Source organism: Colletotrichum abscissum (genome assembly GCF_030869225.1).
Source record: "Colletotrichum abscissum strain IMI 504890 chromosome Unknown Scaffold_44.1, whole genome shotgun sequence".
Lineage (NCBI taxonomy): Eukaryota > Fungi > Ascomycota > Sordariomycetes > Glomerellales > Glomerellaceae > Colletotrichum > Colletotrichum abscissum.
This window is the reverse complement of record NW_026850365.1, coordinates 49,902-62,189: the sequence shown is the minus strand read 5'-3', so window position 1 is coordinate 62,189 and position 12,288 is coordinate 49,902. Positions and strand designations below refer to the sequence as shown.

The following is a 12,288-nucleotide window of genomic DNA, read 5'->3' as shown; positions in this document are numbered from 1 at the left end:
AAATTTAGGCTGATCGAAGGGGATATCTTGTGTTGCTTTAGTAGGTGTTGGTGGTTCCCTTGAAGCACTGCACCGCTAGAGTCCTTTCTACCTTATACAGTTTCAATACTATCTCAGTAATGACGAGATGCTCTGTCTTTTTTCCCTGTCGGCCTAGTGAACCTAGGGAGGACAATACCTGTACATGGTGCCATGACAACCCTGGCTCTGGCTGCGGCGGGCGTAGACTTGGCAACTATCGCCAGTTCCATTGCCATTCTCCCGCCGCCTCTCGATTTCAAGCCAGCTATGCAAATTTTGATCAGTTTTTCCGCCATAGATCTAGTCTGTTGGATGAGTCTGCTCGAGGCAGTAATTGTTTACGTAGGTTGAAGGTGTTGCTTGCCCAATGTTACTGTTCTCATCCACGGCTGGGTAGGGATCACAGCATCCAGACACCCAGAGGCAGGGTTTAATCATAGCTCCAGATTCCCTCCTCATCCACCAGCTGCCTTCTTGATAAGTGAAACTACAGCGTCATGAATGATCTACTGGTGTCCGTTCGCGTTGTCACCGCCTCATGATAAGAGTGACCCTAGCATGACGCCGTGAATCCCTGCAAGATGCCGAGACTTTTCAAATTGATGACAAAAAGAAGAACGAAATTGAAATCATTTTGGAAACAATCCTGCCTTGACAGCCCAGAAATGTCCGAGAGGGATTTTGCTCGCTGAAAAGAATCCAAGTTCGGGTGATTGGCGTTTGTGTTGGCTGCCTTTGTCAGAGAGATTGAGAGCACCAAAATAGTTCCAGAACGCCTGCTTTTAGATGTTCGGTAAAGCAGATCAGACAGAAAGATCTTTTAGCCAAGTTTCATATCAGAAACTATAGTATCGAACTCTTCAGCTCCCATCAATTCACCCTGTCACACTGAGCAGATAGCGAGTCAAGAAGATGGAGCTTGTTGCGGCGATGCCGATCGACAATCCATAAAGTTGGAATCATTTTCAAGCCATATTTCTCAGTTGAGGGTCAAGAAACATGTAATGGGCCTCCTTGGGAAGGGACAGCCTCGCGGTTGGCGTCTCGGAGAAGTATTCAGCCCTGAGCTCATTCGCCTGAGTCATCTCCAGAAACATCGTTCATTGAATGACGTAAGTGGAACTATGACTGATGTTTCATCAGATGTATGGTTATTCCACAAGAGCATGATGAAGGAGTAAATGTAGATGGTCTCCATTTCGGGGTCTGGCTTCCCCACTGGATTGCTGTAGGCCCTTAGTTAAAAACAGTTTTTTATGGCGATCCCACCAGCTGCTAAATGGCATCATCAAAAGAAAGAACGAATCATTCAGAGTGACGTAGCAAGAATGAGATGTTAGTACGCCACGCTCTGCCCTGTATCCTCAAATCAAGAATTACGCTGGGGGCAGAGTTGTTGGAACTGGGGACGTACATATTATCGCCACTCAGCAGAGGAACGGATATGTCACACCAGTTACCTAGAATAGAAGCGCGATATCAAGACATGGGTATCGGTTTTGGTCTTGGCTAGAGCGGAGAACGGTGGAGAATGTTGCCGCGATTGCTAGGACTTGGTGAGTGCTATGCGGTACTTGAGGTCGTAGAGGTAATTAACGAGGAATTTTCCGTTAGGGGCTTGGGGGTCAAACAACACTACATGGTAAGCAACCTGACTCAGTCATAACATGTCAATTATAGCAATGGGAACAAATCTGTTAACTTGAGTCATTCAGGGGAACTCATCGGATTTTTGCAAGAACAGTTGCAGCAACCTGAATTAGTCGCAACAACTCAATTACAGCGATCTCGATAAGATAGACCGAACGGCTTAGCGACGGCAAGTCCGTTTCTCCAAGAGTCGATCATGGCGAAGTCCCAGTCTGTGAAATACTTATAAGAATCGTTGATCTTTCGCCGCAGTCTTAATGTTAGATCATTTCGATTCTCAAGAGATCTCTGGTCACAATTCGGATTCGAGACATCGTCATGACTCTTTTCAGTCGGCTTTTTCTGTTGTTGGCCCTAGGGTACCTAATCGTTGGTACCCAGGGTAAAATGGTGATTGGATATCGCACTGCTGCGGAAGTAAGTCCTACACTATCGTGTATAGGGATCCATTGTATCGATGTCACTAACAACCGCGGCATCTTCTAGGAAGAAGCGGTGAAGATCAACGAGAAAAACAAACCGTTCAGAGATCCGGCCTTCGACAACTTGCCAGGTGGTAGTCAGATCGGAAATGGCATTTACTTAGGTGAGAACAAGCATAGCTTCTACTCACTCAAACCCCTCTTACCTAGGTACTTTGGACCTAACTCAGCTATAGGCTCCGAACCTGCGGGATGGCGAGGCTCGCCGATCAAGAAGAATTGGTACTGCGTATTCAAAGCAGATGAAGCCCGCTTCAATGCAGCCCCCAAACTATGGATCCCGCAATTTTGCACAAGCAAGAGTTGCTTCTGGGGAAGCTCGAAGACCAAGGAGCTCTGGGGTTATGGCGAGAAAGTGATCGCCAAGTACATTGCAAACTTCGGCTTCAGTGCGAGTTCAACACTTCGCTTCTCGTACATTGAGGGACACGGGCAGATGCTGCAAATGGTCATCCCCACCAAAATGGCCAATGATAACACTCTGGACATTTACGCCAAGTGCTTTAAGACCAAGGCTGAGTTAATTGCTTATGAAGGCCACTCCGTCAACTTCGCGGGCTGGAACATCAAGGGAGACCGTGGAAGCCCTGGCTAAAGACTCTGGACATCGAGTGTAGTGGAAAAGACGGCTTCGGCGAAAGCATTCGCGGCATTGCGAGTATTTACCTACCTTACTCCAGAAATATTCATAATACACAGCCATGCCCCTAGACTGAATCATTTGATCAAGGTGCACTTGCTCCTTCGTGACTCTTTTCCACTCTCACAACTAAGTATAATCACTTTCTCTGATCCCATTCCGAAAGGTGTCTGTTTATGTAGTATTCTGAATCTTTGCTCGAGCTTACGTCTCCAGCGAAGCGTTTACTTCGGACTGAGGGCGGTCTCAATCTTAGCCCAATACTTTTTCCGTAGCATTCCTTGAATCCAGTAGTCTCCATTGGCATCGCGGCCCAAGATGGTAAAGATACTCATTAGAAACGCAGGAGTACCCGCCGTTATCAAATGCATGTGAACGCCAGTCGGCTTTGCCAACACACGAGAAGCAGGAGCATCAGATTGAGGAGCGACAGACGGACGTGACGCATGTTCGTCCTCCCAGAGTCCATCACAACCCATAGCGCTCATCATTTCGACGCCACTGCTAGCGGCAGTATCGTTGGATGAAGCCTCAGGAAGGCGCGCACGCTCGTTCTCAAAGAGCCCGTCACAACCAATCTCGTCAACCGCCGCGGCCGAGAAGTCAACATTGAAGAACTCGGCCTTGGTCCAGTTGGTACACACAACCATGTGCATGCCCGCATCGCCGAAGAGAGCAGGCAGTCCGGCTTTGCCGTTGCCCGACTTTTTGTTGGCGTTCTCAACAACCTCATCCCCATGTGCACGCCGCTGCAGCGCCAAGAGAGCTTCAACCTGCGGCCTAGTGCTAAGTTGCGCGATCGCCTCTCTGAGGGCCTTTGCAACGCGGCCAAAGCCCAGCTGATCGTTTCTGACAAGATCTCGCGTGGGTAGCAGGGCAGGAATAGGCAAGATTGCGTTACCAACCAATGCTCCTTTCTCGGGCAATCGTCCTGCTTGTGCCAGAATGCCACGTAAACCCATCATGTTTAGTATAGCGATGGTTTTGCGGCTCTTGGAGGGATTGCGGATGCGTGAGCTAATGATTTTGCGTGTCCACCATGAACAGAGAATATCACCATCACTTAGAAACGTGGCTGGAGTTAACTGAGACTTATGACCCTTCTCTGGCCCTTGAGGTCCCGACGAACTAGCATTCTCGGCGTCGAGAGCTTGGAGCGCGTCATTGCGCAAAGACCTGACATATGCTGCGGGCACACACACCGTCCTAAACTCCTCAGCCGCGTTTCTGTTCAGTAGCTTGTCGAGTGCTTGCCGAAGACCGAGCGTAACGAGTTGAACAATTCCAAGTTGTCGATCGATGTGCCGGTATTGTTCGGAAGGGGATGTAGAAGCTGCTGTTTTGCTTGCATCGTCCTTTGTTACCATTTTAGTTGGCTCAGGTGATATACCCAAAGACCCAAGAGGATCGGTTCCAATCAACGGAATGACCTCTTCATGGCGTCCCTGTAGAGTGAGAGACCATGCGTCAAAGAGATCTTTAAGACCCATACAGTCCCACATGATATGAGAGAAGCCTAATGATACCAATGTCGCGTCGTTGAACGTGGTGACTTGTAGGCCTATCATCGGTTTATCGTGATAGACATAGTCTTCGAAACAAGTAGGATCACTTGGGTGTCGCATCAAGGGGGAGAAGTCCACGCCATTGCCTGACTCCACCATCCAAGGAACAGAGGCGTCATGAGAGCCACCAGAAGATGATGGAACTCTGCTCCGAAGTCGAGATGCTAATGGATGTTGCTTGATACTGATGTTGTTGTGACGGTTGTGATGAAAGGTGATTGCAGGCCGCTTCTCAGTGTATGTGTCAGGCACATGCCAATACAGCTTATTCGAAGGCTATGGATTCAAGTTAGTAAAGCGCATCATAGGGGGGAACTCGTATTGCTACAGGGGACTTACACCTAGCCGCACCCTCCCACCCAGCCTGCGCCAGCCATCCCGGCGGTCAAGCAATTTTTCCAGAGCTCTTCGTAGTTTGGCTGCATCCAGTTGGCGGTCGAAGCGCAGCATTACGTTGAGGACAGCATCGCGAGAGTGATGGTCCCAGTAGTCGACCGGGATAACCTTATCGGTCAAGACTGTTGGCGGAGCCAATCTCGCCACTTTGCGTCGAAGAATGGACATCTTTTCGCAAACTGATTGCAAACGAAGGACTCAAGCTCTAACTGCAGAGCGTCAAAAACGAAGAAGTCACGCAAATGGAGCGCTGTCTTCTTGATCTTCCCAAATGTGGACAGCCACGACTGAGGTAAAGAACACGGTTGGAATTGAAAACAGGCAACTGTGCGGTGAACAGGGGCGTCGCGACTTGTCTTGCGAGCGCTCCAATCGGCGCGTACCTGTGTGTTCCGAGATCTAGAAAGGGACGAAGGATCTAGTTGCATCTTCAGCGGCCCGGGCTCATCCTTCATGCAAGGCGAGGTAACATCGGTGAAACCCCACAATCTGTTTGATCACTGAATTGCCGTGTAAGCGGACAGTGCGAATCTGATAGAGCCTAGAGAAGGGCGAAGGATCCCACGCTGACAGCTTGGCGAATAGAGCTTATGGAGACCCTGGTCCTGTTCCAGATGTCGTAACCCCACACCGAGCTCGTGGTTCAGACGAACACGACCCGTGCCGAGACGGAGACGACCTCCGTCGGCCGTTGACTAGATCATACACGAAGATAAGACTACCAAGTGGATAATATGACACACTAGGGACATAGCGCTAAGGATCAGGTGCTCCGCCTGGCTAGATGCTAACTCTTTATTCATTCAAGTCTCCGTTCCATCAGGCTTACGATAGTGAAGCCAGGCCCAAACAAGCATGTGAGAGCGATATTCCAAGACACTTCTCTACCAATCGACCATGTATCCCCCTTTACCCGCATCGAAGGCTGGAAAAATATGACCCAAGCGAACGCAGCGGCGGTGCCGATGTAGTAGTCATAGCGGAGAAAGTTGAATGCGCCTTCTGTCATCCCACTTACCTGGGTCTCAGTATCCCACTTCTGCGGCAGGAAGAAGTCGGCAGGTCGCAGCTGCGCATGTGGCGAATCTTGTGTAGGCTCCAGCTTGCCAATGGCAGCGGAGACAATGGGTATGAGACCCAAGACATGGATCAAAGCGGAGACTACGGCGGTAGCTTTGTACAATCTTCGAAGAGCTGACGTGTTACGGCTGAGTTCGCCGTCCTCGGTAGTGCGTTCTCCCGATTTTCGTGCCGGGATGGCTCCCAACAAAGACACGGCAATCACCTGGACTAAGGCCATCCACGCTGGGAAGTTCTGCCAGACAGCTACAGCGACCTGTCGTGACTGGCCAGAGAGATGCTTGCTTGGCAGACACATAATCGCCGATGGGATTACAAGCCCAATTAGCACTGATGCCGGGATAGCTTTAATGGCAGCCATGGTCGGTAGTCTTGAATGCTTCCTAGGTGACTGAGAGAGCAAGGATACATAACAGTATATGGGCATGATGATGAAGTACCCTGCATACTGTATGGCAAGACCCCAGAGCACGAAAGGAATCAGGTCCCTTGCGCGTCGCGTTCGTAAGCTCTCGACTAGCATGACAGTGAAAACGGCTATGAGAAGCCCCATCCAGTGCCACCCTAGCAGAGCCAAAGCCTGGGACGAGCCTTCGACTGTAGGGATAATGCTGAACTGCAGGTTGGCGAGATACGAGTCCAGGGGCGGGACCCCGGTATAGACTGTCAGGAGGGGTGTTTTGTTGTCTGGGAGTAAGGGTGTTGCCGATGCTCGCCTATCGGTGAATAACTGAGCGTGGCCAGAGTTGATCATGAGATTTGAGACCGCATAGAGTCCAGCCAGTGTGATGAACGGAAATATAACGTGTATCGATGATGGAGCCATGATGGCGGTGTTGCTTGTCGATCAAGTGCTAAAGTGAGGGAAAATGGTGTCAACGGAGACTGGACAATGATGTTGATGCAAAAGCTTCAAGATAGCTAAGCATGGGACACACAAATCAACGTTTATGTAGTAAGAGGATCAGCTTACTGTTTGAGACATGGTTCAATACGTGGCCTAGTCTACAAGTCCAACACCATCACCGCCTAAGACACACTCGTGGCTTGCTTGATCCTGCAAGGATACCCGTTGTTGGGCTTAGTGCTTCCATGGATGATCTGATAGGCACGATCCCCTGCTACTTCTGTGGGACCCGTCCGGCCCATCGTCTTGTTGAACTCGACGTAAGCGTCCGCAAAGTCAAAGTCCCGCAGCACCATAGCTAAGATTACCTTCACCTCCAGCAAGGCTAATTCTTGGCCAATGCAGTTTCGCGGCCCTCGCTCAAACGGCCGCCACGCCTCCTTGTCCGCGGGGTACAGCTCGTCACCGGGAGAGGCCAGCCAGCGTTCCGGGACAAACTCATCCGGCCTCACCCAGTGCTCTGGTGCTCGATGGATAGCGTGATGCACACCCCAAAGCATGAAGCCTTCAAGATTCGTCTTGTCAGTTTCCGATACCGTGAAGCCTGGTCCAGACGCACGCGTACTGGACACGGGTGGGTACAGCCGGAGAGCCTCCTTGATAACGGCTGATGTATATGCCAGTCGATTGAGGAGCTGGGGGGCTTTGGCGATGCTATTTCCAGTCTCCTTGACGGTGCTGTCGGCTCCGAAGATATCGTTGTGCTCTTGGCGCGCTCTTGATAGGGCAGCTGGGTGAAGCGAAAGGAGATGGATAGAATAGACCACCGCAGCGGCTGTCGTGTCATAGCCAGCGAAGAGAAAGAGCTTCATCTGTGAGACGGCGTATTGCTTGAATGTGGGATCCATAGTCATCTTATGACCAGAATTTCCATTGTTCTTCTCCGAGAGTAGATATGTTTCAAGCGCCAGGTCGACAACAGCCTTGCTTCTTCTTGGGACTGCCGTTGTGTTCTCGGGTCCGGAATCCCCAAGCTGAGCCTGAGATCGCATTGCAGCGAAGTGCGTCTCCAACTCGCTCGAGACATACCTATCCATCCTCCATCGATTGTAGCGATAGACCAAGTGCCTTGTCGGGTTGAACTTTCTGAAGAGATTTGTCTCATTGGGGGATGGGATCCAGTCGGCTTGACTGCGAAATGCTGACACAAGATCACAGCCCTGCCTCTGGGCGTTCAAACGAGAACCTCTACCATATCAAGTTAGAACTATCATTGAACAGTGGCAACATTTTTCTTGAGAAATTTTGGACTCACAATGTTGCGAGACAACTCATGTCCATAGTCAACCGCGACATAGTCTCAAACAACGAGAAGATCTCGCCGGCCGCTGCTCTCTCTCGCAGGATATCATGCAACACCAGTGTATTTTCAACGAGACCCGGTACCAGCGTCACAAGATGCGCCGCGTTGAATCCAGGATTGAAAACGCCCCGCCAGTACCGCCACTCATCTCCTTCCATCGTGACGAGACCATGGCTTCCGATGAGAGGCTTCAGGAATCCCAACACGCCCTCGTGTTTAGGAAGTTGCGGCTCATGCGCCGTCACTCGAGCCTGATCGTGACTTGTCGTTATCACCATCAATGGTGGACCGGTCGGCCACAGGTCCAGGTAGAAGACAGCTGGGAGGTCAGGATACACTCGCCTGATTTCGCCCGCCAAATAGTGCCCGTGAAAATCGCTCGGAAGGGTTTTCGCAATCTTAGCCGCAAGCCCTAGGTGACCGAGTAAGAAGTTATGAGGAGGCATTGGCAGGCCTTGTCGTTGAAGGCGCTGGAACATGCGGCGATGGTTGATGAGCTTCACGAGGAAGCGCACTATGAGGATGGATGCGACGAAGGCGGCAACTTGCGCAAAGGTCCAGGTGCGAAGCCTTGACAACCCCGCGACGCCATACTGGTGTTGCCAATGTTCGACTGTTGAGTTCATCGTGGATATCGCACGAACGAGCACGCGTTCTGAAACCGTTGTAACGGCTGTCGACGTTATTCAGAATCCTCAGCCTTCAACGTAACTGCCAGACTTCACTGCCAATGACAGAAGGGAAAGAAATCACATGCCGAAGCTCCTCGCTCTCACATCGAATTGCAAAGATTCCCATTACATCATACAGGGCAACGAACTTCACGACAGTCTTTCCCCATTCAACTGGCTGAATGTGACATTGTGTCAGAAAGAAGCGAAAATTTGATCCTTTCGGTCAGTTGTGAGCACTAAGCTGGAATTGGGTCTTCCGTAGGATTCCCGTTGGCCCGCTGGGAAGGATTTCCCGGCGCTGACGGCGTTGTAACCCTCTCCACTAGTGCAGGCCACTTCACCCCTGCAGAGACGAGAACCTGCAGAGATGAGCAGGGTGTTGCAGAAATACCAGCCTCACTTCTTGGCGCTTAGGAGCAGTTCTCACATAATCTTGTCTGATTCGGCTTCTTCTTGCTCGGCATACGGCTTTCGAGAGTCCAGACTATGGATAGCTCGCCCTGGCAGCGGGACTAAGTGGCAATTATGCTATCATCTGAGACAAGGCACTAGAGCACCCAGCTCGGTGAAAACCCGATTAAAGTAGTCTTAGGCAGAAACGTTTCATCCAGAAAGAAAAGAAGCGATGACGGGGCGAGTGCGATGTCGAAGCGAGACCAAGGCTCGGTAAAGAGATGTGTCAGATCTAGAGAGTATGTTCAAGAAAGCAGACGGATGTTGTAATCTTCATGAACAAGGTGGAAAGAGAAGTTGATCGCAGGGCAGCTCTGGGTATCTTGTTGTGGATTTTAGTTTTATAAGTAAGACGCCCAGAGCCATTCGTTTGTATCGGCGAATTATTACTTTCAAGAATAGTATGTTCATTCTCCGCCTGGTGAATTGATGTCTAGATGTTTCCAGCGACTAGTGTAATCTGCCATAATACCCAACAAGAAGAGCAAACATAGCCAAGAATGAAGCAATCACCCACACCGTTTTTCGACGTCTAGAAAGTTTTAAGTTGTTCTGTTGAGTTCCAGCCTTTGTATATGCAATATCCCAGTGCTGCCATATCGGATGTTTGCACATCCACCCGAAATGGATTTGGTTAAAGCTTTGAAGATGCCAAATCGTCAGCTTGTATTTTAAAACGATTGAGCAAGTGAAAGGAAAGTTATCGCGTGACTTACGGACAAATCGAGCTGTTCCAGCCTCCATTCTGTATGTAGCCATTGTGACAAGTTTGCCAGACTTTGTCTAGCGACCTTCTCTGCACATCAGCTGTGTAACTTTGCTCGGCTTCTAGCTGAATCTCAACAGTACGGGCCTGTCCGCTCAGAACAAGCTCGAGGAAGTTCAGAGCATATCCTGTCACATTTTCACTTGCTAAAATGGCTGATGAGTGGCCGCTGACGGAGTTTGGCCCCAGAACCATGAAAAAGTTGGGGAATCCGTGAACTGCAGTGCTGAGGTACGCGCCAGGGCCTCCATTTGCCTGCCAGACATCGTGAAGAAATTTGCCGTTTTTCCCTTGCACTTTCAAGCGATGGAGGTAAGTCGAAGTCTCGAACCCATTTGCCAAGAGAATGACATCTGCGGGCTTCTGGATGGTTTCATTGTGGCACTTCTCGTCGATGGACTCCAAGCGCTCTTCTCCTGGTCGAGGACCTAATACAATGCCCTGGGGTTCGATTGAAACCAGAGGTCTGTCGGTAAGTTCAATATTGGGGAGACTCAAGCTTTCCAACCATCCACCGTCGACAATGATCCGCCGACATCCAACACCATAGTGTGGTGTGAGCATGTCGTGATATCTAGGTGGCACCGTCTTCCGCAGGTGACTTGAGAGTCTTTTCTCAAACCACTGTCGCCGCTTCTTGCCGAACCAGCCCGTGCCGACATTGAGCCATGTTGATTCAGCGTACAGGAAGAGGCAAAGCCGAAGAAACAAGCCAAGTCCAGGTATGGTTCTAAGCAACGTGGAAACAACCTCCATCAAACGCGGAGGAGGTTTCTCAGGTCGAGCCATAACCCACGGCGGTCCCCTCATTAGCTGCGTGATTGACTTCGCAGCAATCTCTGGGCTTGCCAGTGCCGGAACGAGCTGCGCTGCAGTGCAGCCTGCCCCGACTACGACAACATCTTTTCCTGTCAGGGAAACATCCTCTTTCCACTGCGCGGTGTGAAAGACCTGTCCTCGGAAAGACTCAATTCCTGGGACATGCTGCGGCCAAATATTGGGCTCGACAAGCTCACCGGCGCATGTAATTAGGATTTTACACCGAAGAGCCTCTTCTTCTGAAGTCTTGTCTTGGGGATTCAGACTGGTCACCTTGACTTCCCACTCGGCATCTTCATCAATCCATCGAGCACTTGACACCTCGGTGTTGAGCTGAATGTTGCTGTGGATATCAAACTTGTCGCAGACACCATCCAAGTACTGCTGGATCTCCTGGCCTGGAGGAAACAAGGTCGTCCACTCATAGTTTGGGGCGAAAGAATACGAGTAGAAAATCGCCGGGCTGCATCAACAGTCAGATCCGACGTCACGATCAGAAAAGGCCAATCATCTCTGCCTCCCGACACACTGATTCCACTTACATATCGCAGGCTACGCCCGGGTATCTGTTGGCAAACCATGCCCCTCCGACACCGTTCTGTCTGTCGAATATTCGGAAGTCGTCAGTACCCAGCTTGGTCTTGAGCATACAACCCACGGCGATTCCAGATTCTCCTGCGCCGATGATGATAGTTGAGTAACTGTTTGGCATTGTGGTTGAGTTTGGCCTCTCACCCGTGGCCATCTGGATTTTCTTTGGACTTGCCCAACAAAGTATGGCAACGATGTGATGATTCTTTCTTCCTTCACTTCGGAGGTCACCTCCGCTAACCTAGCTTTGCCTTATTTGGGCCTATGGATCATCAACATTCCGGAGTGCCCTAAATTGGTCCTAGGCCCTACAATCCTAGTCTGACACAGTGCAACCCAACATCATTATGGCGCGACTGACTTTGCGGGTCCATTTGGCTGTGCTCACAGTGCTTATGCCAAGTATCGTGATTCTGAATGCAGGGTTGCAGACTAGTCTCGTTGTCTTAGGCAGCAGAACCACTAGTATGGCCGCTGACACTAATCAGCAAGTGTAGCCATTACACATATCCACATGTACCCATGTCAGCTACTATCTTGGTAGACATTGTTACATCGACATCATCTAGCGATTTTTTGCACCGTGTAAATCGCGTCTCTTCCCCTACCAGGATTACCGAGTCCAGAACCGCTCCCATGGCTCAGGTCAAGTACATATGACAGAGGTGGGTCGGACTTTCGGCAAGCCCTCCCCCCATAAAGGATATACACCTGATTGGTAAGGCTGATAGCATCGTCGTACTCCCGAATCCTTCGAGACAGATGTGCTCCATATGAATTCTGATGCCACTCGGGGCAATTCGGCCACTTTTGAAGCCGTTGACCCAGATCCGGTGGAATAGCATCCAAGCCTCTGGCAGGGAATACAATCCTTTACGGTCTGTGGGACACAGTGCTTCTTACTCGACAGCAAATGGCCACAATCACATGCAGCCCGGGTG

General features: G+C 50.4%; 5 protein-coding genes across 5 annotated transcripts; 1 reads left to right on the top strand and 4 right to left on the bottom strand.

The window, feature by feature from the left end:
* Nucleotides 1–2,058: 2,058 nt before the first annotated feature.
* On the top strand, nucleotides 2,059–2,748 carry CABS01_13295 (uncharacterized protein; the record flags this gene model as incomplete). Its single annotated transcript, XM_060546639.1, has 3 exons — nucleotides 2,059–2,088; nucleotides 2,158–2,257; nucleotides 2,330–2,748. The coding sequence occupies 3 exons, from the start codon at nucleotides 2,059–2,061 to the stop codon at nucleotides 2,746–2,748; spliced, it is 549 nt and encodes a 182-aa protein (XP_060394971.1).
* Nucleotides 2,749–3,017: 269 nt separating this feature from the next.
* CABS01_13294 (uncharacterized protein) lies at nucleotides 3,018–4,922 on the bottom strand (the record flags this gene model as incomplete). Its single annotated transcript, XM_060546638.1, has 2 exons — nucleotides 3,018–4,634; nucleotides 4,698–4,922. The coding sequence occupies 2 exons, from the start codon at nucleotides 4,920–4,922 to the stop codon at nucleotides 3,018–3,020; spliced, it is 1,842 nt and encodes a 613-aa protein (XP_060394970.1).
* A 631-nt stretch (nucleotides 4,923–5,553) lies between these two features.
* Nucleotides 5,554–6,660, bottom strand: CABS01_13293 (uncharacterized protein; the record flags this gene model as incomplete). Its single annotated transcript, XM_060546637.1, has 1 exon — nucleotides 5,554–6,660. One exon carries the CDS (start codon nucleotides 6,658–6,660, stop codon nucleotides 5,554–5,556), a length of 1,107 nt encoding a protein of 368 aa, XP_060394969.1.
* Nucleotides 6,661–6,863: 203 nt separating this feature from the next.
* Nucleotides 6,864–8,670, bottom strand: CABS01_13292 (AflN/verA/monooxygenase; the record flags this gene model as incomplete). Its single annotated transcript, XM_060546636.1, has 2 exons — nucleotides 6,864–7,929; nucleotides 7,997–8,670. 2 exons carry the CDS (start codon nucleotides 8,668–8,670, stop codon nucleotides 6,864–6,866), a joined length of 1,740 nt encoding a protein of 579 aa, XP_060394968.1.
* Nucleotides 8,671–9,883: 1,213 nt separating this feature from the next.
* CABS01_13291 (uncharacterized protein) lies at nucleotides 9,884–11,501 on the bottom strand (the record flags this gene model as incomplete). Its single annotated transcript, XM_060546635.1, has 2 exons — nucleotides 9,884–11,219; nucleotides 11,299–11,501. 2 exons carry the CDS (start codon nucleotides 11,499–11,501, stop codon nucleotides 9,884–9,886), a joined length of 1,539 nt encoding a protein of 512 aa, XP_060394967.1.
* Between the last annotated feature and the right edge of the window lie 787 nt (nucleotides 11,502–12,288).